Consider the following 26,059-nt stretch of genomic DNA (forward strand, 5'->3'; position numbering starts at 1 on the left):
TTCATTATATTTCACGCTGTGGTGGGTTGGTTTGTTTTGAGATGGAATCTCTTACCAGGGGTGGTGGTGCAAACCTTTAAACCCAACACTCCCGGGGATTACAGGAGTGTGTCACCAAACTGGGTGTCTGAGATGCTATGAATCTCACCTAAGCACTGTGCACCCTGTCAGCTGGACCACATCCTCCACCTTCTTTGTTTTCAAGTGGGGATCTCACAGGCTTGAGGTGGGTGTTTTTATTCATTGTCCTCAGCTAAAATGGAAAAGTCAAGGTTGGAGGAAGAAGGCAAGCCCCTGCTCCCAGCATGCACTTCTTCTGCCGCCTCAACTTTTCCTTTCATTGACTCCTGTCAGCAGGGAAGAAAATTATTTCAAATGGAAGGATCTTTCTTTTTGCTTTGATTTTTTCCTTTTTTCTTTTCTTTTCTTTTCTTTTTTTTTTTTTTTTTTTTTTTTAAGACTGGGTTTCTCTGTGAGTCCCTGGCTGTCTTGAAACTCTGGCTTCCAACTAACTGATACCCACCTGTCTGCTCCAGAGTGCTGGAATTAAAGGTATGCACCATCACTCCCAGCCTAAAACTTTTTTTTAGACTAAATTATATTAAATTTGATTTGGGTTTACTGTATGGCTTCTCCCTCCTTATTGACTAAACTTTTCCCAACACAGCCTGCCATACCATTAGGAGGAGCAAACATTTTGTAAACCTGGGGAGGAAACAGATTAAGACAAGGACTGGAGACAACCATACAGGACCTTACATGTGTCCTACCACACTAGGCTACACTTGTGCTCTAAGGGAGGAAGCTGGCGCTGGAAGGAGCCTCTGAGGCCAGAGAAGGTCGATGAACACTTCCCAAAGGAGAAGAAACTTGATAAGATCTTGAAGAATTCTCAAAGCCTGGGAAGGAGAATGACTCACTTAGCTGCTAAAAGAAGTCTATCCATCGAAACTAGTCAGCAAATCATTGCCCCCCCCCCAAAAAAAATTACAGTGTTTTTAAAAGAAGCCAATTGGATCCCTGTGAGTTTGAGACCAGCCTGGTCTACACAGTGAGTTCCAGGACAGCTAGAGCTATAAGACCCCGTCTCAAAAACAACAAAAGCCAAAACATTTTAAAGAACACTAGTGACTGCGAGTCTGCTTAAGGGACACTGTGAGGAGGGGTTGGGGATTTAGCTCAGTGGTAGAGCGCTTGACTAGGAAGCACAAGGCCCTGGGTTCGGTCCCCAGCTCCAGCTCCGAAAAAAAAGACCCCCCCCCAAAAAAAAAGGGACGCTGTGAGGATGTGGAGGAGGGAGGGGATGACTGACAGGTGGTTGTGAGGAGCAGTGCAGGGCGGTAAAACCCTGCAGGAGTGTAGACATGTCCCTAACTGCATATGAGACTTAGATGGCTTTTCAGATCAGCACTCATGATACATTTACATTTTAGAAAAATCTGTCCGAAGTGTGGAGGAAACTGAAGGAGGAAAGGGAAGAGGGTAAAGGTAGGAGACTTCAAAGGGAGGGAGTCAGGGAGCCAAAAGAAAGAACTGACTCCAGGCCTTAGGGTGTGAACCATGCCAGGTCTGCTGCTGGCTGAAGGTTTCTCAGAGATAGGAATCCTCAAAGGTAGCCTAATGGTTGGCAAGGTGGACGGGTGACATCACAGAGTGAAATTCTCTTCTTAGACCTGGTTTTAAAAAAAAAAAAAAAACGAATGTGGGGCTGAAGAGGTGGCTCAGTGGTTAAGAGCACTGACTGCTCTTCCAGTGGTCCTGAGTTCAAATCCCAGCAACCACATGGCGGCTCACAACCATCTAGAATGGGATCTGATGCCCTCTTCTGGTGTGTCTGGAAGACAGCTACAGTGTACTCAATTAAATAATAAATCTTTAAAAAACAAAACAACAACAACAAAAACAAAACAAACAAAAAAAAAAAAACAAACAAACGTGTCTTTCCAGTTTCCAGCCATGAGGCCTTCGCTTCTTTGGCAGATGGGTGAGAGATTTGTCCTGTAAAGCCACCGCATGGCTGCTGTGTTTTCTTTGTGTTTACAGTTAAGGGCAACTTTACCTCACTTTCTCTGTTCCTGGTAAGTCACTTGAAGCTTGGAGACCAGTGAGGATAAGTCCCTTGCTTATGAGCTTTAAACACCACCTGTGTGCACGCCCCCCCCCCCAACACATACACAAAATGAATGAATGAATGAATGAATGAATGAATGAATAAACGGAGTTTTCAGGAAGTTGGTCTAATTGGACCCACCAATCGGCTAGCGAGGAGACCGCCCCTGGGGACAGTTGATTCACCTGAAGATAGCTGAGAGGATGGATGGGAGGAGTTATCCACTTAGTGGAATCCTGTACCCTGGCCCTCCAAGAGGTTGTCTCTCACAGCAGTTCCTTGTAGATCTCCACTGCCTAGCCTGGAGTTTGAGACATAACTTGAGTATCCACTCTTCCTTTTCTCTCTATCTTGTTTTTTTCCGATGCTGGCCAAAAGCCCAAGCTTGCTTTCTCTGAGACTCTGTACTTTCTCACCGGCTCCCTGCAGACATCCCGCCTTTCTTCAGCTGCTTGCCAACCTCCCTGCCTAAGGCAAAAGGCATAACTTTGTCTCCTCTCCATCCCACTCCCACTCCTACCCCTGTCCCCATCCCCGCCACCCTCCAGCAGTTGTTGGGACTATCAGCTTCTTTCTCTCTGACTCTAAAGAAAACATCCCCATGCTTCCTTCTGTGTCTGTTTTGGAAATATTCTATCAATGAGAATAGCAACTGAAAAGAGACCCCTGACTCCCCCTTAACATCCCCATCACTGTACAGGGGAGCCAACGATCCATCCCAAGCATACTGTCTCCATTCACTTTTCTGATAATACTGGGGCTTACACGCTCTGACCACAGTCCATTGTAGAGAGGAAAGTCAAGGCAGGGGCAGAAGCAGAAACTGGAGGCAGAAACTAAGGAAGAGACCAACCACAGAGGAGCACTGCTTCCTGGCTCAACTTCCAGAGTTTGCTCGGCTTGCTAATGGAACCCAGGACCACTTGCCACCCACATCAGTCATTAGTCAAGAAACTGCCAGGGCTGGGGATTTAGCTCAGTGGTAGAGGGCTTACCTAGGAAGCGCAAGGCCCTGGGTTCGGTCCCCAGCTCCGGAAAAAAAAAAAGAACCAAGAAACTGCCTCACAGACAGACCCACAGGGTAATTTGATGGGGACAATTCTTCAACCGAGAGTCTTCCTTCACAGGTTTGTCTAGGTAAACTCAGACATACGCATGAAATTGACAGAGTCCGACCAGCACCTATGCCTTAACTGTACCCACTCGGAACCCTTTAGTGGTCCCTCAGGACAAAACCCAAGCTCCATAGTATAGCACTAAAGCCCTGCATGGTGTCTCCTGCCCTTGTCTTAATCTGTTTCCTCCCCAGGTTTACAAAGCTGCTCCTCCTGATGGTATACCAGCCTTACTCATACTTGCCTAACTGTGTTTCTGCTAGAAGGCTCTATGTTGGGCAACGTTTAATCAATACACAGAGAGAAGCCATACTGTAAGCCCAAGAGTTTAATGTAGTTTAGGGGTTTTGTTTGGTTTTGTTTTAATGTTTTAGGCTAGGCATGGTGGTGCACACCTTTAATCCCAGCACTCAACAGAGGCAGGTGGGTCTCTAAATTTGAATCAGCCTAGTCTAAGTTCTGGGACAGCCAGGACCATGTAGAGAAGCCCTGTCTCAAAAAACAAACATAAACAAAAAAATGAAAATAAGGTTTTATTAGCACATATTAGTTTTATATAGAATGGTTTCACTGTGACATTTTCACACACATATTTACATGTAATGTATTTGAAATATATTCCTCTCCATTTTCCACTGATAATTCCTTTTTCCAACTAATCTCTCTCTCTCTCTCTCTCTCTCTCTCTCTCTCTCTCCATTTACCACTGAAGAAAATGTCTCTCCCTCCTGTTGGGGTGACTTAAACCCCCACACACATATTGTATCAACTGGTTATACTGGTGTGCCCATGTATTTTCAATTGTTATTTGCGATGCAGGTACTGTGGCCCCAGGCTGGCAGGATATGTAAATGTTTGCTGCTTCCTCATCTGCCCCCACCCACAAAAGAGACAAGCTGCCTGTCAGAGGTCACAGTAGCCCTCGGTCTGGCCAAGAGGCAACTACAGATGTTGTCAGGCTGGCTGCTGATTGGTTCAGAGTGAGTGGCTGGGAAATCTCTCCCTCTATGCTAATAGCTTTTTTGTACGAGAAAGAAGCCTGGTGTTTGAGGAAAACTGAGTTGTCCACTTTAGCTGAGGCAGGCAGAGAGCGGCAGAGGGCTGAGAGCAGAATGGATGCAGGGCAGGGAGGGAAAGCAGAGGTGGGGACTCTGGCAGGGGAGTCCCTTGAGTTAGAGAGCTAGCTCACTGAGAGACCGCCCCAGCAAACAGGCCAACAGCCTTATACCATACAAATGTCTCCATGTCTTTACTATTAACCCCCAAGAGGGACCTCCAAAAGCCCGGCAATACCTTCTCCATGAACCAGTAACTGACTAAATCCTCCTGGAGAGATGCGGCCTCATGAGCCCCTCCGGGTGCTGATGGAACAAATATTGTGCAGATAACCAAATGCTGACTTGCACTCTTTGCTTCCCCTCTTCTATCGTTCCCCTGAGTCTTGGAGGCTGTTGTATGGACGTCCCACTTAGGGCTGAGCATCCAAGACTCATCTCATTGCTGACCCAGGATGAATCTCTGCAGTTACTGATGCCCACCACAAAAAGAAGCTTCTCTGACCAAAACTGACTGACAGGGGTACTACCCCAGAGGCATAAACATAGCGATTTGGAAGGCAATTTGTGGGCAAAACAACAGAGGCAGTGTTCCCATTAGGGCCTATGAGTTTCCCAGCCGTGGATTTCTGACTAGGTTTACAATGACAGATATGAATGTTCCCTTGGGTGGTGGGCCTCAAATTCCATCAGGAATTTACTCCCGTACCAGGCTCGCCCCTCTTTCACCCATGGGTTCATGTTGCCCGGCCTGTCAGTAGTGCAGCATGTGAGGCTTACAACTAAGAAGGCTGTTGATGGTGACTCTCTTCCAGCAGCCTGCACAGAATTCTGTGGTACCAGCCAGCAGGGAGGAAGCTTTATTTCTCCACGTCCTACAAGCCAGAGAGCATGGCATCTTCAGCAACGGAGGTTTAGCATATAACTCCAGTGAGCAGCCAACGGAAGCAGCAGCTGTTTTAAGGTCAGTGGATGAGCTCAAGGAGTGTAGGACGTTGCCCACATTCCTGTCTTGTGCCTTCATTCAGGTCAGGGTTGCTAAGCAGGGGAATACTAGAGTGGTCAGGAAGCTGGAAAGCAGGGAGAGTTATGAATGTGAAGTACACAGAAGGTGGACAGGGATGGAGAGCGGAGTTGAAGGTCAGAAGACATCGGGAAGCTTGAAGATAAACGGGTAAGCACTGGATTGCTTAGGGTTCAGACGGGCCTGGGATGAAGGTAAACGTGTGCGAGCACTGTTAGCACAGCGGACAGGAACTGAAACCCTGAGAGTAGATAATGTGGCGGGAGGGTGCTGTCCAGTTACAGAGCCCTCCCACCACATAAAATGCAGAGAAAAGAAGAGGAACCCAAACATAGTCAGAAGGAGCAGCCGGGGTAGTAAGAGGGAACCAGAGGATGTGGGATCAGAGAGCCAAGGTAAGTTGTCTAGGAAGCGGCCATTGAGGTCCCTGAAACTCAGAAAAGTCTCTTTTAGAAAAGGAAAGTCAGAGCAGACACTCCTGCCCCATGCTCCACAGTTCCCATATCAGTTCTTTTTATGCGATTCTATTCTGGTCAGTATAAATTCAGAGGAGATGTGCAGTAGAGAAAGGCTAAAGTGTGGGGTGTACTATAAATAATTGATGGGGTCCTGATATCAGAGCCCAGGGACGTCCAGAGAAATCAATCCAGCTACATAAGATACCTAGAATGGGGCATCACATGAGCACCAAGGACTCCATGGGGCCTGTGACTGAGACTCAGAGGGTGTCCCCTGCCCCACCACCACACACACACCTAAGTTTCCTGACCAGATGTGCATATATCAGTAACCTTTCGGCCATAGCTTTCACTGGTCTTCTCAGAAGGCTCTATTTCAAGGTAAGTTGGGACTCTTCTGAGAATGACAAAGATACAAACATGGGGCACAAAGTCTCTTAAATCTTTTTTTCTCAACTTTCTTTCCTTTTCAAGCCGAGACCCCAGTCACTGCCCAGACACTACACCATAGGGACCTATGGCCAGGGATAAGTTAGGGTTCTTGGGGTGGGAAAACAAGAGTCCCTGATAAGGGCCAGGGCAGGTAACTGGGCACTGGGCACTGGGCACAGGGGAGAGAGTGGAACCCAGAACCTCGCATCCCAGATGAAATGAACCTAGAGGAAGGTTTGAGGTGTTTCCTACTGGTAGAAAAACACATCTTGAAGCATTCGTGGGGTTGAGGATTTGGCTCAGTGGTAGAGCGCTTGCCTAGCAAGCGCAAGGCCCTAGGTTCGGTCCCCAGCTCCAAAAAAAAAAAAAAAAATAGAAGCATTCGTGTTCAGAGGAAATTGGTGGTAGGTTCTAAGAAGTGTGGTTTTGTAAGTGAAACATAGATCGGGGTCAGAAATGGAGCTACAAAGCACCCTGAACCTCCAGGAGCCCGGTGTGCTGCCTAGGCTGGTCACGTGACTGGTTACCTTGGCTAGCTTGCAATCAATCAGGGGCAGCCCTGCTGCTGTTTCTTTGAACCAGAAGCATCATTTTCAAGAACGAGCTGGTGGTTGGGCTTGGAAAGGGATGCTGATTTCTGGAGGGAATGAATGAGTCGTCCATCTTGGAGGAGGTACCAGGCTGTAAGCACAATGCGGCTTCAAGTTGGAGGTGGACTCTATTCCTCAAGGATTGGCAGCTTGGGGTATGTCAAGAGCCAGCACTTTGCTGGGCATGGTTGACCGTACCTCTTATGCTTGGGGATGCTGAAGCAGGAGGATTGCTGCAAGTATGAAGCAAGATAGAGCTAGAGTAAGAACTTATCTCAAAATAAACAAACAAGCAAACACTACCCCCCAAAAAAGAGAGAGAGAGAGAGAGAGAGAGAGAGAGAGAGAAAGAAAGAAAGAAAGAAAGAAAGAAAGAAAGAAAGAAAGAAAGAAGTTGACAAGACCCAGCACTTGGCTTGGGCTGGGATCTGGGCCTCTCACTGTGAACATCCTCATGAATGGTCCAGAACAGCAGTGCTCATTGACAGCTTTTGGCACTAAGCTCAAAGTCTCCTCAGCAGGGATCTCCCTAGCCAAAATCATCTTAGAATTGAACGTTCCCAACCCCTTCAAACAGCCCTCTGTGAGCGGTGAGGCTCTTGGACAATCTTTTCTTCAAGGCATGTGTGTGTGTGTGTGTGTGTGTGTGTGTGTGTGTGTGTGTGTGTGTGTGTTCGCGCGCGCGTGTACTGAGGCATTTCAGTCAGTTTGGCAGTGGAGAAAGGGGCCAAAGGCATGTCTGAGGGTACAAACCCACCAAGGTTTAGGGAGCATGTAGAACTAGGGTGGAGACGACAGAAGAGAGCACAGATTTTGCTTGCCTTCTTTTTTTTTTTTTTTTCCCCCCGGAGCTGGGGACTGAACCCAGGGCCTTGCGCTTGCTAGGCAAGCACTCTACCACTGAGCTAAATCCCCAACCCCTTTGCTTGCCTTTTTGACCCAGAATGGGCCCAGTCCTCTGATCTCTTGCTTCTTCTTTGCAGCCTGGGTGAAGGCAAAGCTGGCAAACTCAAGGTGGGAAGGAAGGACTCTGCAGACATTGTTAAATAGCCTAACTGTCTGGGATCCTGCCTTCAACCTAGCCTTGCCTGTGGGCTCTCATATACCCTGGCTAAACCTCACTGCTAACAGCTCACAAACCTAGCCCACCCAGGCCTCCTGCCTCTGCTCCAGACAAGCAATGCCTCCCAATAACCCTGGTTGTTAGGAGACAACACCTTTTCCAAATGTACCTATCTCAGAGGCCCTGGAACTGGTCAGTCGGTAAAGTGCATGCGACACAAACACGAGACGCAAGGATCTGAATGTGACTGTCTTCACCTTCATAGGAGTCCAGTACTGAGGCTCAAGCAAGATGCCTCTGCTGGTAAAGCAAGATGGCACCAAGTCTAATGATCTTAGTTTGATCCCATGACCCCACGGTGGCAGGAGGGAGCTGACTCCCATGAGTTGTTCCCTGACTTCCAGATGTGTGCTATGGTGTGTTCGCCTACCCGAGCACACAAAAATAAGATAAACAAAATAAAATTACAATTAAAAGTTACATGCTTGTAATCCCAGAGCTGAGGAGGTAGAAATAGGAGAACCCCTGGGTTTTCTAGCCAGCCAACCTAAACAGATTGGCCAGTGTTAGGTCCAAAGAGAGACTATGCCTCAGGACTTAAGGCAGAAAGCAACTGAGGAAGACAGGTTGTTGACCTCTGGCCTCCACACATACACACAAAAAATAAAAATAAAAAGTGCCCTGTCTTGTTTTAAAGCAGAATACTCAGTGCAAATGCATAGGACCAGGAAGACCGCCCTCCTTCCTTCCTTCCTTCTTTCCTTTCTTCCTTCCATTTTTTCAGACATGGTATCATGGAGCCCAGGATGGACCGGAACTTGGCTGTATAGCTGAGGATGATCTTGAACTGATCCTCCTGCCTCCAAACCTCAAGTGCTGGATTACAATGCACCCGCCATCACACCGTGTCTGAGACACGGTTTCCAGGGCCCCACAGAAAAGCTCAGATGATTGCACTGACCGTTTGGAGATGACGAAGGGTTAACACTGACTTCCTTTCCAGAAGAAAGTCTTAGCTTCCAGTTGCCTTTCATCTCATCAGCCACATCGACTTAAATGGCTACGTATGTCATTGCTTGTTTATTGTCTGTCTTTCCTGGTTCGAACTTAAGGAGAGATTATGTTCCTTTTACTTCTAGATCTTCTTTCCTTGAGACGGACTGTCATGTAGCCCAGGCTAGCCTAGGACTCAATATTTAGCTAAGGATGCCCTTGAGTTTCTGATCCCTCTGCTTCTGTCTCTTGAGTGCTGGTATTGTGGGCGTGTGCCACGACACTCTTGTTTATGTGATGCAGGGAATCAAGCCAAGGGCTTTGAGCATGCTAGGCAGGCATCCCACCAACGGAGCTACACCTCCAGCCTCACTTCTGCACCTTTAGTGTCTACATAGTAGCTGACACTGTCACTGTTTGCTGGGTGAATAAATGGATATGCTTATCCACCACCCAAAATTCACACTCTGTCGAGACCCTCAGCACTTTCCTTTGTTCCTATCCTCACAAAGCTCTGTACTTCCTTCCCATGAACCAGCACCCTCCCCACCCCTACCCTGGCCCCTCTCGTATCCTCAGCCCTTCTTCAGATATTCTCTTGCCCTGGGTTGCTTAAGGGGTTGACTTGTAAGTAAAGCAGCGAGTGCCCCTGTCAGAGAGCCTTCAACTTAAGTCCTTGCGGGGTTGGGGATTTAGCTCAGTGGTAGAGCGCTTGCCTAGGAAGCACAAGGCCCTGGGTTCAGTCTCCAGCTCCGAAAAAAAGAACCAAAAAAAAAAAAAAAAAAAGATAAGTCCTTGCATGGCAAGACACTGACACTGATGGAGTGGGACAAAACATGCTTTTCTGTGTCTTTACCCACTAGGCAGGGGCCTCAAAGGTGCCAGTGGTCACAGGGTGGCCTTTCCCCACAGAAAGCTACATTGTTTATTTCCCATAGGTAACCCAGCCCTCAAATACTGAGAACTGTGCATCTTTGTCACCTATGTGGATGGGGGGGGGGTACAACTTCATCTAGCTTCTTCTACCCATCCCCCATGTCCCGGAAAGGATCTGACAAACCAGCAAAGTAAATAAATAATTTAGAAATAATAAATAGGGCTTCGGCTTCCACAAGTGAACACAAGGCTGGTTTCAGCACAGGCTGGTCCAGCAACGCGACTACAATATATCTCCTCAAAATGCACTCCCGAGGTCCTAGGGCCATTTCTGGATTCACCCAGAGGAGTTCTCTTTAGCTGAGGTTTCTGCTGTCTGTAGAGCTGGGATCCATGAACACCTTGGGACTGTTGGTCAGTGGTTCGGTCATCTTTCCAGGCTCTGTCTGTCCCTCATCGGCCTGAGGCCTGAGCTCTGCAGCTTCCACTTCCTGTTGAGTTGAGGCTCCTAGCTAGTGAGGCCCCGTGGGGCTGTTCCAGGTAGGGCGACATATGGGTCCAGTGTGCAAAAGCTTGAAGATCATCCTCAGCCCAGACAGCCGCAGGCGGTGGCGGAGAGATGGTCCACGGTTCTCCAGGTGCTGTTCACGTCCATGAAGGAGACGGCCTCATAGCGAGTGGGCCGGCAACAGGGCTGGCTGATCGGCCGGGACCCGGGAGGCGACCGCAGGGCCCCGGCGTCCAGCAGGCTGGCCAGGCTGAGATCGTGCGGGGAGCGTGCTCGGCGGCACGAACCGCTGCAGAAGCGGAAACGTATCAGCTCGTCGGAGCTGTGGCCCAGGCCGAGAGCGCTCACCGGCACCAGCTGTGAGCGCAGGCGGCAGCCGCGCGCATCTGTAGCCCGTGCGCGGCTGCTCCGGGTTCCTGCACGCGCCGCGCGTGCCCCGCGGAGCGCAGCGGGAGGAGACTGGAGCGCGGGACCGGGTGGTGGGGGTGCGGGCTGAGGAGACTGCGGCGGTGGTCGCAGGGCTCTTTCGCTGCACAGATGTGCGGTGTGTCCCCCTGGAATGAGACTTAGTCACTTTCGGAAGTGTGGGTGGGAGGTGTGTAGAGTTAGCCTCGCCCCTACCCCGCCCTGTCGCGCTCTCACTTACCAGGTAGGTAGTCTGTTGGGGGCGCCAGGACCGGCGAGGGAACATCGCGAGAGGCGGGGCTGCGGGACATTGGGTCCAGGGAAGCTTCTGTGACGCTGCTCAGCAGGGCTAGAGCAGCTAGGGTTGGCCACAAGGCTGGCTGCATAGAGAAAAGAGGAGACTCAGGGAGGAACAGGGCACTTGAGGGGTTGGGGGGTGTCTTGTCTTGATTAGATCAGAGACCGGTCTAGTCAGGCTCCTAGCCGGGTGGCAGAGTGTAAGGAAAAGCTTAGGTCTAATAGGCATTTGCTGCTCCCAGGAGCCCAGGGGAGGAATTACCCGAGGGTATTGACCGGTCAGAGAAATCCCGTTCCTTTCTTCTTATGACTGGCCCTTCTCTCTTGGCATTTCCCCTTTCATGTCTGAGTCCTGCTGGCCCAAGCCATGTCCTACTCTCTTTTTCCCAACTGAAGCCAGCTTGGAAACGCAAGGGAACACTCACTTGCCACCTAGGCCGGAGGCAGTGGGACAATGCAGTAGGCTCTCCAAGTCCCAGTTCCATCGCTTTCAACTCCAGGAGCTCCCATCAGCCTTCGTGGATCTGTTTCCCCACCCTCTTCTTGAGGCAGCTTGCAAATTGAAAGACGAGTTAGTTATCTTTTGGGGTATTCCCCCTCCTACTTTAGTCTCTCAAAGTTACCCTGGAGTTTGGAGTTTGGAGTTTCTAGAGTCAGCTCAGAAGCAGTGACTGCAGGGAGAACCTTGCTGTGTGTTAGATGATTGGCAGGACCTCTTCCTTCAAGATTCCACAAGGTCAATGGCTCACTTCTCCACATTGGCACACAAGCCTCAGCTGAGCTTAGAGATTGTCTAAGGTCACAGGGGAGACTCACAGCTGTGGTCCTGTCTTCTAAGACCCTTCTGCTCTGTACTTCAGGGCTGAAGGTACCAGGGTGGCTGGAGAAAGTGGTAACTTGAGCTCCCTCCGCTCCATGCTCAGCATTCACTCCACATCTCAGGGGAGGAAGCAGAGCCCTGGAGAATTTGAGTGTCAGTTGGTCACTGGGTTATCTGATGACTGGGAGCCTAGACCTCCTGTAATCTTTGTTCTGGACCCGGTGTCACCTGAGTTCTCTCTTATGCCCACAGATGTCTTCCAAGACTTTGTCTATTATCTGGGGAAAGGACGGTCCTTCTGAAAAACACAGGGCCTGGACCATGGCTTCCTGTGGCCACCAGGGGGCAGAGCTTGTCAAGCCTGTGGACTTAAGGGGAGGGGGCTTTTGCACACGCTCTGCACATTTAGGTCTGAGCCATTTCCCGAAGGACCACCTAGTCCTCCACACCAACCTGGTCTCAGAGGGCCGAACCGTTCTGAAAGCCCGGTCAAGCCTAGGCCATCTGCCTTCGGTGGATCTGGCACCCCAGCCTTGCTTCTAGGAGTTTCCTCCATGAACCATCCTTTCTGATCCCAGCCGGTACCACCAGTGAGCCCACCGCTCTGGGACCCTAAGAGCTTTCAAGAATTCTCATTAGCTAGACTCTTCTTGGGTCCCAGATGTAACCCTCCATCCTTCTGCTGACACACAGAATCCATGGGGAGGGGGAGCTACACATGACGACTCCAGGACAAGACACATATCTCCTAGGCCTTAATCTAGGAAGTGGTCCTCCAAAACTAGGTGTGTGCCTGTTGGCTAACTAGATTCAAATCCCCAGAGACCAAGCTGGTTACTATTCTCCCAGATGGAGCGAAAGTCAGGCAAGGCAGCCTTAGGGGTATCTGCGCTAGGGGGAGCCTAGGAGCAAGTCGGGGACTCCTCGAGGACAGCTCTGATCAGTTTCTCCTTTCTTACCATTTGGGATATTTGGTCCTCCAGCCCTTGCCACCCCTATCCACCAGCCGTATACTTACCAAAGGGGTCCGCTCCGTGTCCTTCTAGGCACCTTCCCTGGGACCAGTGCTGGGCTTTCCCCCGAAGCTCAAATGGATCATGCCCAGAATTGTGCACCTGGCAGCGCCTCTTTTAGTTAAAAGTGGGGCCTTGGCAGCCGGTCTGTGCCCTGTGGCGGCAGCGGGAGCCTCACATTACAGCCAGCCAGGAGGGTTAACACAGTCCAACAGGCTAGCGACAAGAGGAGCTGGAGGGGCTGGGAGGGGCAAAGAGCTGCGCTGAGGGCCCAGAAGAGAGAGGCTGAGAGAAAAGGGGGAGGAAGACCTTTCTGCCCTTTTTCCTGCCATTTGAGCGTCCATCAAGGGGATGGGCAAGGAGGCTGGCTTACCTCGGGTGCAGGGCTCCAAGCCCCAGTCGTAGCGAGGGCTGGTGCCCGAGGGACTTGTTGCTGGCAGAGCCCGCGGGCCGCATCTGGGGGCCGAGCCCAACTCCATCCCTCAGCAGCCTCCTGCCCGCCGCCGTCCGGTGTCAAATTCCAGCCCCGGCGTCACCAGATCCCGGGGTGGGGCCCAGAGCGCCCCCGCCCCGCCCCACCTTTCAGGGCTCACCTGGCTGCTCCACCCTCCGGATCCGGTCCCCGCTGGCTAGGTTAGGTCCCCCTAGATGGGGGCTAGACATTTGGAGAAGACCCCAGGAGGCAGAGTAGAGATCGCGGGCTGCAGCGAGACGCTGAAACTGGGAATTCGAAGTTGGTAGTCACGCAAAGTAGGGAACTGGGAGGCCTGGCTGAGGGCGGGAGAGAGCGAGGGAGGGGGCCGAAGGAGGGGCAGCCTGGAGGAGAGTTCCAGCTTGGGCTGAGCAGTCGTGGGGGGTCTGGCTAGCTACTCTGCATCATCAAATAGTGGCTCTGGGATCCCTTCGCCCCCACCCCAGAAGGCTCAGTTGCCTCGGAGCGGCAGGGCTCTGCGTTGGGCTCCCACAGTCCAAGGGGAGACTAGTTTGTTTGTTCAGTTTCAGGGCCTGGGCTTCAGAGGAACTCACGCACACTCAGTGAACGATAGTGTGTGTGGGACTAGGGGTGAAGAATCAGAGGACCTCAGAGTACTGAACTGGAGTCTGAGGTGCGATAAGGCAATTTGACTGACAGGTGTCTGGAGGTTGGTTGATGGCCATGATCAGGAAGGTTCTACTAACAAGTCCGGAGCTCATCACGAAGATGCTGGGGAACAACTGACGGAGTCTGAGTGTGGTCGGACACGGGTTTTCGTTGAATGACTGCACCGGAGTGTGGTTTTGAGATAAACAAGACAGAAGAGGGGTGCAGGCTGCTGGGGCCAATAGGATAAACCCTGACCAGGGTTGTAGGGAGTTGGGGGTTCCAGAACCCATTCCCCAACATTCCCTTTTGCCTAATTGGACAAAGTGAGGTGGTAAAATGAACAAAGGTGTGCCTTTAGCGTTGGCCTGGGTGACCACAGAAGGATGAATTCTAGGAATTGGCTCTTCCCAGGAGAGGTTCAGATGTGGAGGGAGGGGGTCATGTGAAAAGAGTGTTGGACATGCTGAATTAGAAAGATCTGTGGACTCTCCTGAGACATGCCCTGGAAGGAGCTGAATGTGTACCCAGGAGTAAAGTAAAGGCAGTGGGGCTAGGTGATAGGTGATGGCAATTTGGTATTTGCTAACCAATACCTACAAAAACAGATGCTGGGAGTGAGGAAGGGTACCCAGGGAATGTGCATGGACCAGATGTACCCTGGCTATGTACCAGCAGCTCTGTAGAACTTTAAGAACTACCCACATCTGGGCCCCAACCCAGATCTGAATCAGAACCTTGGGGTGGGCAGGTGTAAATTTCCAGGCCTTCACCTGCGATTCTGGCACACAGTCAGGGTTCCTAGCCTGATTTTGAGAGAGAAGTTCTGTGCAGTGCTTGAGGCTGACGTCTGTGAGGGCTGTCCTCAGGCTCTGCAGGACTGAATGGAATGAGGTACATGGGACAACACGGACGGGCACACGACACACAGGCATTGAACAGCCTGTTCTCTTTTCTCATGCAACTCACTGTTGAACTGAGGTGGTCTTTTCAGCTAGGGCTACCACTGACAGGCATGTAGCTGAAGCTACGTGTCCCACTTACTGCCATAGTGGCCAGTGTCTGACAGGAAGCTACTTCTGTCATAACAGGTCAGGATGTATCTTTGATTCTCAGACTTACCTGGGCTTGCCTTAAGAGGGGTCAGATTCCAGAGTCCTAAGGGGGTGAAAAGGGGCAGGGATGTCCTTACTAAAGTTACCAGGGGTGCCTAGGGCCGGCTTGGGGGCTTTCCTGTTTTCTGCTGAAGTGCAAATGGGGAGTGGGCCATATTCACTTTTAAGGGGAGCCATGGATGGTAGGAACAGAGGTCTGTGAATTTCTCTGTGTTCTGTGGGCCTCTTCTGCTGGTCTTTTAATTAATTTTGTGTTTGTGTGCCTGAATGTGTGTATGTATACAACAGGAGCCCTAGAGGTCAGAAGGGGACATCAGATCCCCTGGAACTGGAGTTACATGATTGTGAGCCTCCAGGTAAGTGATGGGAATTGAACCTGTCCTCTGCAAGAACAGTAAATAGTCTTAACTACCAAGCTGAAAGGACTCAAAGGTCCTACTCTAGACATGGGAAGTGAAAGGGACTCAGGAGTCCAGGGCTACAGAGAAGACCCTTGAGTTCAGTGAAGTTTCTGTCTCTTCAGAGAAAACAACAAGAGGCTGAATTCAGAGGACAGCTTTATTGCTTCTGTGAGGGCTGCCCGGGCCAGCTGCCGCAGCCTGGGTAAGGTCCTTGAGCCTCACTTCCTGCTGGTCCTGGGTAGGACCCATGGAGCTGGCAGTCTCGTCTAGAAACCCAGACCATCTGACAGTTGGTCAGTCCAGGAAGGAGCATTGCCCCATGGAGTAGGGACAGCTATGAACCGAGCCATTCATTCCTGTCAGGCTGGTCTGAGGCTTGCCTCCTGAGTTCTCTGCTCTTGACCAAGAGCTGTCCTGTTGGCTTTAAAGGGATGGCTCTGGGGTTCCCCTGTGGGACACTGGTGGCTGGTGAGGGGGAGTACTCCATCTTCTCCCCAAAGGAAGGCCAAAGAGTGTCATGAGCTGGAGACGGCTGGCTGACATAAGATGCCATCCACTTCCCTGTCCCTGAAGCATGGTCACCACACTTCATCCTTGAGGGAGCTCACTGGTACCACTGCTGCTGGGCCCTCTAGTGGGCCTCTTTCTGCACAAGTGGACCAAATGTGACAACTAATTAAAAAATAAATTATCCCTCCCCTCCCCATACCCAAATTCACGAAATGATAATACACCAAACACTGATTAGAGAAATGATTTTGGCAGCGCTCTTGCTACCAAATGTCCCACCTCCTGCATGCTGGGCCTGCTGGCCACAGCCAGTGGCCTCCTGGCCCTCTGGCTTCACGGACCCAGACTGCAAGGCAGGGTGCTGGTCTCTGAAGCTGCCCTGTAGTGGGCACAGCTCTGGTTGCCTTGCCAAGGCCTCACTGGCCCTCGGGCCCCTTGGCACTGTCCTTCTCTGGGTTGGAAGGCTCCTGTGCAGGTGGCAGTAGCTTGGTCCTGGCGTGAGCCTCTCTGGCCCAGTGTCCGGCCCACTCAGATACCACTGCTTAAGTCAGTGATGACGCGTGCTTTCACTAGCTTCCGCAGAAACTCTTTCTCTCGCTGGATGTTGTGTGTCCAGGACTAGAAGGGGAGAGATGGAGAAGTCATGAAGTAGGAAATCTAGAGGGCTGGCTGTTAGGACACAGCCTTGCTTAACCCTATGATGGTGCTCTCTTCCAGTCCCCACCCTCTGAAGCTCTGTGACTGGGAATACACAGGCACACATTTGTCCGATGTCTCCCTACAAGATCACGATAACCGGGTTATAGAGTGTTCCTACTAACAATGCTTCCCTCAACAAACAAGCCTGGCACCTCCTCATCACCCCAGAGGAACTCTGCCCTGGGACGCTTCCAAGTCTTGAGCAGCCTTGGCTTCCCAGTCCTCTGGGTGCTCAGCCTCTCATTCCCTCAGACAGCAGCCCACAGCTCCTTGGCAGCACTGGGGTTCTAGACACCCTCAGGCAATGAGGTGAGTCACTGGACCGCACAGCAAGGGGCCTGGGCTGCTTCTCTGGCCTGATGCAATCGGTTCTCCAGGCCTTAAGCAGAAAGCCTTCTTCCCGTGTACAGGAACTAGGGAGCCTGAGGGGCACAGCTCATCTTTCTTTTATAAAATGTTCTCCTTTTTGAAGCTAAACATAAAAAAATTTATTTATGTTTGTATGTTTTCAATGTATTGTTAACTTTCTCTCTGTGTCTGTGTGTATATGATGTGTACGTCTTTGAGGATGGGCCTGACTGGAGATCAAAGAATGACCTTTGGCAGTGGGTTTCCTCCTTCTACTGTGGGTTCCAGGGACTGAACTCAGGTCACCAGGCTAATGCTCCCCCCCCACCCCCCGAGCCTTGCGCTTGCTAGGTAAGTGCTCTACCACTGAGCTAAATCCCCAACCCCAGGCTAATGCTTTTACTCACTGATGCATCTCACCTGCTCTGGGGTTTTGAGATCGAGTTTCACTTAGTAGCTTGGGCTGGCTTCAAACTCACTGCTTATCTAGGCTGGTCTCAAGCTTACGATCTTTATACCTCAGCTTCCCGAATGCTGGGATACAGGTGTGAGCCAATATAGTCATGTGCTTTATTGTTCTAAAGCAGTGTCTCACTAACTCACACTGGCTTTGAACCCTTTATCTTTTTACCTCTATCTCCTAAGACCGTTTCACCAGCTGGCTGCCAAAGGCTAAAGGAATGCCCTTTACCACCATCCTTGAACAAAATAAACCAAAAGTGATATATACTTAAAAAGTGCATCCTACTAAGTTAGGGAAGATGCCACTTCCCAGGGCTTAGTGGGACTGGATTCCTTCTGATTCCCAGAAATCTCCCCCAGAAAGCTCCGATGACTAAGTCTCTCACAGAAGGAGGGGCTTGACTGAAGGAATGAAGGGATGAGTGTCATTAGCTCATGGCTTGGACCCAGCTGGCCTCTGTGTGTGTCAGCAACAGGCCACTTCGTGCCTGTACTCACAGCCACTATTTACTGGTACTAAGAACTAGGGGCTGTCTGGCCCTTATTTTGATTCCCTTAACACTCTCCAACCTTCTGAATCTCTGTAATCTAAAACTTAGGCAGTCACCAACCAGAGTCCTCATAGTCCTCTGCTCTGAACGTCCTTGAGGCCTCTTGAGTGAAGCCACAGACTTGGCTGTCCTGAAGCCTCCATATCCCCAAGTGGTAATGGTTTCCGTCTTCACAATCCACAGTGCAGTGCCTGAGGAGGTCCAGTCTCCCTCAGCATCCCTCCCGTTCTCACCATCTGTCCCCTCAAGCCCAGGAAAACCTAGATCAGGCTTTTGTCATTCTGCCTTACTGCTTCCTCTGGAGTTGCCCTCATCTCAGACCTCTGGGTGTCACACCCATTCTTTGAAAGTTCAAATCAGCTTTCCAGAAGTTTCTAAGGCTAAGGACAGGGACGGTTAAACACACATAGTAGGCACTCCATGAGATTTGTTCAATAAGATTAGATTGAATTCTCTCTCTCTCTCTCTCTCTCTCTCTCTCTCTCTCTGGTGTGTGTGTGGGGGGGTATGGTGTATGTGGTGTGTGTGGTGTGTGTGTATGTGTGGTGTGTGTGGTGTGTGTGTGTGTGTGCACATACACGTGCACACACATTTGCTTGTAGAGGGGAGGTGGAGTATGTTGTCCTGCTCTATCACTCTATCATTCTCTGAAGTTGGGATCTTTCATTGATCTTGGAGCTAGGCTGGTATTCAGCAAATCCCAGTGACCCTTCTGTCTGGTATTTGTGTGGACATGCCTGACTTCTTTTTTTTTTTATTATTAAAGATTTTATTTTAAATGACTTATTTATTCTTATTCTATATGCACTGGTGTTTTGCCTGCATGTATGTCTGTATGAGGATAACAGATCCACTGGAACTGGAGTTACGGAGAGTTCTGAGCCACTATGTGGTTGTTGGGAATTGAACCTGGGACCTCTGGAGGAGCCGTCTGTTTAGCCCCCGGAATTAGAGATTTTATTTTTTATCAATATTTAATAGTGCAAAACAGAAATTCCAAACAAATTTACTTTAAATTCTCTTATGAATTCCTTGACTTAGACATTGAAGAATACTGAAGAGAGATTTCTCCTTGGCTGCTCTTCCTAATTTTACTGCCCTCCATATTTAATGGGATTTTATGGTTGAAGCTTTGAACAAGTGGACAGTTAGTTATCTGTGCTACGAATTGAAGGGGAACATCAAATACAAGGGTTTGTCTCTTAGAAGGAAGTCAAACTCTATCAGAAAGGCTTTCCTTCTTCACTAAGGAGACCATGTTAGACCCAGGATAGGAAAATTTCTAGAGAATAAAAAGAATTTGTTTACAAGTGATGGGGAAAAAACTTGCACTCCGACTTTCATTACTCCCTCATTTATGGCAAAACAGAAGGGGATGATCCTCCCTTTTTGCCTCAAGTAAAGAAGAAGACAGAATTCTTGGGGCATATGTCTTTTGCAGCTTCTAAACAGTAACGTGAAGACCGAGGAGATGGGGCAGGGCGTCCTTGGTAGGGGAGCAACAGGAAACTGGTGGAAGTTGAACTATGTGGGGCTGGAGAGATGGCTCAGTGGTTAAAAGCACTGGCTGGGGGTTGGGGATTTGGCTCAGTGGTAGAGCGCTTGCCTAGGAAGCGCAAGGTCCTGGGTTCAATCCCCAGCCTCGGAAAAAGAAAAAAGAAAAAAAAAAGTACTGGCTGTTCTTCCAGAGGATCTGGGTTCAATTCTCAGCACCCACAACTGCCAGTAACTCCGGATCTAGTAGATCTGACAGCCTCACATGGACAGACATACAGGCAAAACACCAATGCACATGAAAATAAATAAATTATCAAAAAAATACTGAAAAGAAAGTTGAACATTTTCCCCCTTCACGGTTGGTTAAAATTTACACGGTTCAAAAAAAAAAATTTACACGGTTCCTTTACCTCGGGAAAGAATCAAGCAGCACAGAAGAGGGAGCCCAGAGCTCTTTAAACTTCTACCCCAGAAAAATTGTGGGATAGTGCATCAGGCTCCAGACACGTTGAGGAGTGGCCACTAGGGAGAACTCCAGAAACCTGAAAGCAAGTCAGCTATGAAGACAGCCCTGTCCTCGGATGATTCCGGATGAGAGGGAGGCAGGGTGGGCTCTGGGAATCTCTCCCCCATATGGGAATACAGTTACACTTGCAGACTTCAGAGTCTACTGGAGGAATACGGCTTCTGGAGACCTGAAGGGGTTGAGTGGGGCTGGTGAGGTGGCCCAGCAGGTGAAGGCACTTGCGGCTCATGCCTGACAACCTGAGTGTTATCCGCAGGAGTCGCACGAAGGTCCACGGCTGACCTCTGACATTCTGACTTCTTGGGATTTGAACTCAGGTCCTCAGGCTTATGCAGCAGGGACTCTTATCCTCTGAGCCATCTCCCCAGACAGAAATTAGATTTTATAGGCAAAAGCAGAGCAGAGCAGAGCAGCAGCAGCAACAACAACAAACACCGCCCCCCACCCCACCAGGCCAGAAGAATGGCAGGGCAGGGATTCACGTAAACATGGTCACTCATAAAACTGTTTATTCTGTGTCTTCTCTTCCTTCCAGCAGAAGTAACCAAGGGATGAGTCAATTTCAAGAGCACCCACTAGGAGTCACTGAGGACTAACAGGTCAATAGAGTACTGGTTATCCCACTACATTAAGACATTATTAACTTTTTAACATGTGATAGCAAAGTAATTCTTACCTTTTAGAGTTACAGAATTTCTGGCCATGATGTTGTATCTAAAAGCTGTTTTCCCTGTGGCCACTGAGGAATGTGAGAGGAAGCACCGAGGGAAGACTTAGCCATGTTGTCATGGGAGCTCTGTGCTCTCCGTCAGCCTATGCCTATGAACACGCTGGACAGTTTGCCCTCCTAATGAAAACGTAGGCATGGGATTCGAGATGGCTCGGGGGTTAAGAGCACCGACTGCTCTTGCAGGGGATGTGTGTTCAGTTCCCAGCAACGCTGTCAGCAGCTCCCAGCTAAAACCTCAGCTCCAGGAGATCTGACACCCTCTTCTGGCCTCAGTGGAAACCTGTACTCATGTGTGTGCATACAGCTTTATTCCCAGAGCACATACAGTATATCAACGCATATAGACATGGTGTACACACACACACACACACACATACACATACACACACACACACACACACACACACACACACACACACACACACACACGTACACTTAAAACTAAATCTTGAAGAAAAAAAAAAAAAGGAAAGAGAGGGCACAAAAGTTTGTCCTGGATGTGGCTCTTAGACCAGGGAGTACCCCATTCTGGGGCTCTTTCCTACTCCCTCCTTCCCCACAGGAAGTTGGGGGCCTCCTGGAGCCAGCCACTGGTGTGTGCTGAGGCGGGACGTGACACACTTCTGTCCATCTACTGTAGCCCATGTTTTCAGCGGGGTCTCTTCTGATAGTTCTTATTTTATTTTAAGATATGCATTTTTTAGCTGGGCATGGTGGCACATAAGCACTTGAGAGGCAAAGGCAGGTGGATCTCTGTGAGTTCAAGGTCAGCCTGGTCTACAGTAAGTTCTAGGACAGCCAGGGCTACACAGAAAAACCGTTTCAAAAAATGAGAGATTTATTTTTTTTAATGTGTGTGTATGTATTCATGTGTATATACCATGTCTATATGTATCTACATGCTATATGTGTGCTGGGAATAAAGTTGTATGTACTCCTAACTACTGAGCCATCTCTCTGGATCCAGCCCCACAGTGGCTTCTTTTCCTCTCCTCCTGAGATAAGGTCTCATCATAGTTCTGGCTGGCTCTGAACTCAGAGACCCACAGAGATTAAAAGGCATGTGCTACAATTCCCTGCCCATTGCTGATTATTAAGGGATAGACCAAAGCTGAGGAATGAGAAGAGGAAAGGAGAGGAGAGGGGACAGGAGGAGAGGGGAGGGGAGGGAAGGGGAGTGGAGGGCAGAGGAGAGGAGAGGAGAGGAGAGGAGAGGAGAGGAGAGGAGAGGAGAGGGGAGGGGAGGGGAGGAGAGGGGAGGATGAGGGAAGAAAGAAACATTAGAAATTGCAGGAACCTAAGCGGTAGAAGTGGTCAGCACAAAAGGTTTCTGAGCAGTCAGGAAAGAGGAGGCATAATGGAGAATAAAAGCACCTGCTGTGTAAGCCTGAGACCCGAGTTTGATCCACAGAGCCCACCATGGGAGGAGAAAACGGAGTCTGAAAAGTAGTTTTCTGATTTCCACACATGTACAGTGCAGCCCACAACAATAATAGAACAAAGAACGAAGGCAGGCACATGTCCATTAGATAGCATTCCTGAGACGGGTCACGCGTAACTGACGGAAGTAAAGTCAGACGAGGGAGGGAAGGGTTTAAAGGTGGGAAGAGTACAAAGGAGCAGTTTCTGCAGCCACACCCACCCTCCAGGCTCAGTGAGAGGCCTCAGCAGATGCTGAGGCACAAGAAGGGTTCACCCTACCCTTCTCCTAGCCATTTCCTGGCCGTGAGGCAGAGGGGCCTGGAGAGCTAGAAGCTTCCTATATAGATGGGTTGCCTGGGAACAGGCTAGGTGAATTCTGTGCTTGGTGTAGGACAGAGTGCAGGAGTATGGGCGTCTTCCTGGGAGCAAAGGCATTGTTCACTTGTGGGCTGTGTAAGGGGTGAGGAGTCTTCCTGGGGAAGGCAGGGGTCTGTGGAAGAGGAAGATCTGAGCCGGTGACAAGAGACTATAATTGACAGGTGTGTAGCCCGAAGTTACAGTAAGGTACTGGGCCAGGGCAGGAGGCCCATGGACGAAGCATTCAAGGATAAAGCCAAAAAAAAAAAAAAAAAAAAAAAGCCCAAAAAACAAAAACAAACAAACAAACAACAACAACAACAACAACAAAAAAGGAAGGGGTGGGGTGGGGAGACCTCTGGGCCCAGGGGAGGCTAGGGAAAAGGATAAGTAGATGGCTGGCAAGAGGCCTGCATGTTGGGTAGACCACAGTGGTCCTTCTAGGAACTCTGGGCAGCAAAAGCAGCTGCTGGTTCCCCTTAGCATTCATTTATACAGATGTTAGAGTTCATCCTTTGTGCTAGATGCTTCCCCCCTGCCCCTCCACCCAAAGACTGCCCCCTTGCCCAGCCCTCACCTCTTTGATGGCTGCCATGCGCACAGTTTCATAGTAGTGCAGGGGGGCGTTGGGTGTGTTCATGTCATAGCCAAAGCCCGCGACTGCCACTTCATCACAGCCATGCAGTGCCATGGTCACTGCCACACTGCCAAGGGTTGGGATGTTCTGGAAGGAGAGAGGAAGCATGAGAAGTTCTGTGGCGGGGGTTTGGGGAGGGTGGGGCTGAGACCTCCAGAGCTAACCACGCCCCTTTCCAAGATGGGCCTTCCTCCCCATGGTGCCCCTTGCCCAATCATTGCTACCTGCCTCCCTTCCAAGGCTCCTCTGCCTGGTCCTCCTCCTCCCGTCCCAGGAGTCTCACCCCTCTGCCCATGAGGCCATTGTTGAAGGGCAGTCCGATGAGCGTGAAGGCAGCCTCCTGGATGAAGTACGGGTTGAGGATGCGGATCTCAGGGGGCTCCTTGGGCACTCGGGTGGCCACGGACTTCCAGAAGCCATCGGATGCGCTCTGCAGACGACAGCACAAGGAGACATGAGCTGGGCACTTGGTGATGTACTCAGAGGAGTGGAAAGGACCCACGCTGCCATGCTGGGTGCAGAGATGTGAGCAATGAGGAGAGGGATATGTGTGGAGGGGCAACACAAGGTCCGGGATAGAAACCAGCACAGGGAGGCTTCTGCAGGTCAGGGCAGGTCAGGTCAGGGGTCATGGGATGTGTGACGGAAATATACGTGTTGGGGAAGAATGAACACGTGGTGGGCCCAAGGTCTGTGATAAAGGGCACAAAGTGCGTTTTAAGGCAGAGTGTGGGACACTGGATGCTTCTCTGGCCTGAGTGCCGGTGTGGGGTGTCCTTGGGCCACAAGGAAGACTTGCAGGCCCAGCTGTCCCACCCCACCAGAGGCTAGGGCCCGCCAGAAGCCTGCCCTCTTTCTCCTATCTGCTCTGCTGAGCCTGGCGAGCCCGCCTCCTTCTGTCTTTCCTGGCTCTCAGTCAACTGTGCTAAAGTGGACCTGGAAAATAAAGACATTGCATAAGCTATCACAGAACATCAGAACAACACTCAGATCTCAGTCCTGCCCTGGCCAGAGCTGGGCCTTCAGCCCTGTTGTGTGTAGAATAGTTCGTTCTCTCTCACAGCCTCTTAGCCTCTCCCTTCCTCCTACCCAACCTCACAAAGACCTCTGACCTCTAGCTTTTCCTTGGTCAAGAGCACAACTCAGTCACTTCAGCTTCTCTTTCATGAGCCCCTCTCTCTCCAACAGGGCCCTTCAGTGCTGGAAGAAGCAGTGAGCCCCGCAGCAGCGCCATTATCATGGCCTCAAAAGCAGCCATGAAAGAATCAACTAAACTTAGAGTGGAAAGGAACCAAACATGCCAAGAGGGGACAATCACTGAGCACAAGAAAAGAAGCTCTGTGGGCAAAGGTGCTTGCTCCCGAGCCCGACAACTTGGGTTTGATCTTCAGAACCTGCATGGTAGGAGGAGAGAGCCAAGTTGTCCTTTGATGCCTCCCCCCATATGCATCCACACATGTATACAAGTGTGACACACACACACACACTATAAATAAATACACATTAAAAAAGGAGAGACTCCCCATTTTCAAGTACTTTTACCTGCTAATCTACCTCACTGGCCCTAAAAAGATCTTTTTAACTTCTCTTTTTTTTTTTCTCCAGCACTGGGGATCAAATCCAGAGCCTCAAACATTTTAGTAAATGCTTACAAATGAGCCACGTGCCTAGCCCAACTTTATAAGCATTCTCAGAACACACACACTGCGCACATACAGATAGAGTTTAAAGCACATCTTTAAAAAGTAACACAAGCCAATTCGAGAGAGAGACAAAAATGTGGAGAGAAGTTTGTCACAGATAATAAGAGGTTTATGTTTTAAAAGTCCATGAAAAATAGCCAGACATGGTGATATATTCTTGTAATCCCGGTACCTAGGAGTCTGAGGCAGAAGGATAGCTTTGACTTTGGATGTAGCAAGACCCTGTCTCAAAATACCCCTGCTCCAACAGACAAACAGAAAACCAAAAACCATGAAAAAACAAAAAACAGACAGACAAAATACAATGAGACCTCACAGAAATGGGCAAAGGTTTAAGAGGAGGTTAAGCGGCAACCTAGGGTCATCCTCAGGGTAGCCAAGCATAAGACCAATTACCCACACCCCTAGGCTTTACTACAGTGGTCCACAGGAATTCGAAATGCCAGGGAAATCTCCAAGAGTTTGCCAAAGCAGTTCAGCTAAGTAATATCGTATACAGCCCCACAGAGGAAAAGCCAGACATCAGAATTGGCTTTCTGAGAGTTTTGTCATATAGATATCATTTGACATCTACATTGTCACCTCTTTTCCTCCTCCCTCTACTCTCCATCCATCTTCCAAGCCAGAATTCTGGGAGTACACTTCAGGTTCTCCTGTATCCCTGACCCATCCTGTTCCGGCCATCTGCTTCTTGCACCTTCTCCCACAAAGCCACTGTTGCCACCTCGAGTTCTCGTCTTATTACTGTCCATCAGGACAACCGTAACAACTGGTCCACTCTATGCTGCTAAGCAGTCCAGAGCCCTGTACAGTGAATGGAGCACACATGACACATGAATATGATTGCTGAATTCCAGATGCTTATCTAACACCCATGAGAGTGAGTGCCTAGAAGGCCAGTCTCTGCCTCCCAGGCCACACTACTCTTCCAGAATGATCTTTGCAGATACAAATCAGCTTGTATCACCTCTGGTGGCCACTCAGCTCATACCCCAAGCCCTCTGAGCCACTGCTAGCTAACTCCTCCATGCTTCTGCTACTGCTTGTCTCCAATACCCTTCCCCTGTACCCACACCAGGTGTCCCCAGACCTGCCTCTTGCACAGGTCTTTCCTGATCTCCTGTACCCTGAGGAGGAAGTGCCTCCTAGGCTCTCAGAGATGACAAAACACAGTTAAAGGCTTTGGTTCTGGGCTTCAGCTTCAGCTCTGCTCCCTGGGAACTCTGAGTAAAGAACAGATTCCTAATGGTTAAACCAGAGA

The 26,059-nt window shown here is 50.0% G+C and overlaps 2 protein-coding genes across 9 annotated transcripts in view; both read right to left on the reverse strand.

The window, feature by feature from the left end:
- Positions 1–9,903: 9,903 nt before the first annotated feature.
- Artn (artemin) lies at positions 9,904–15,361 on the reverse strand. 3 transcript variants are annotated; one of them, XM_039110297.2, is made up of 5 exons: positions 13,133–15,361; positions 11,743–12,913; positions 11,352–11,478; positions 10,871–11,009; positions 9,904–10,778 (listed from the first exon to the last, which is right to left on the reverse strand). In XM_039110297.2, the coding sequence occupies exons 3-5, from the start codon at positions 11,409–11,411 to the stop codon at positions 10,303–10,305; spliced, it is 675 nt and encodes a 224-aa protein (XP_038966225.1). In that variant the 5' UTR covers positions 11,412–11,478; positions 11,743–12,913; positions 13,133–15,361; the 3' UTR covers positions 9,904–10,302. The 3 variants fall into 3 exon arrangements, with proteins under 3 accessions (XP_038966225.1, NP_445849.1, XP_038966227.1); NM_053397.1 differs by having other exon boundaries at positions 12,765–12,913; positions 13,133–13,173; XM_039110299.2 differs by lacking the exon at positions 11,743–12,913.
- A 134-nt stretch (positions 15,362–15,495) lies between these two features.
- Positions 15,496–26,059, reverse strand: part of St3gal3 (ST3 beta-galactoside alpha-2,3-sialyltransferase 3) — a 202,302-nt gene continuing 191,738 nt past the window's right edge. For 5 of the 6 annotated variants that reach the window (XM_006238715.4, XM_063288350.1, XM_006238716.4 and 2 more), the window contains 3 exons: positions 23,379–23,525; positions 23,036–23,182; positions 15,496–16,484 (listed from right to left, as the gene is read on the reverse strand). In XM_006238715.4, the coding sequence (XP_006238777.1) occupies positions 16,395–16,484; positions 23,036–23,182; positions 23,379–23,525 (384 nt within the window). In that variant the 3' untranslated portion in view covers positions 15,496–16,394. 6 annotated transcript variants of the gene reach the window in all.

Source organism: Rattus norvegicus, chromosome 5 (assembly GCF_036323735.1).
Source record: "Rattus norvegicus strain BN/NHsdMcwi chromosome 5, GRCr8, whole genome shotgun sequence".
Lineage (NCBI taxonomy): Eukaryota > Metazoa > Chordata > Mammalia > Rodentia > Muridae > Rattus > Rattus norvegicus.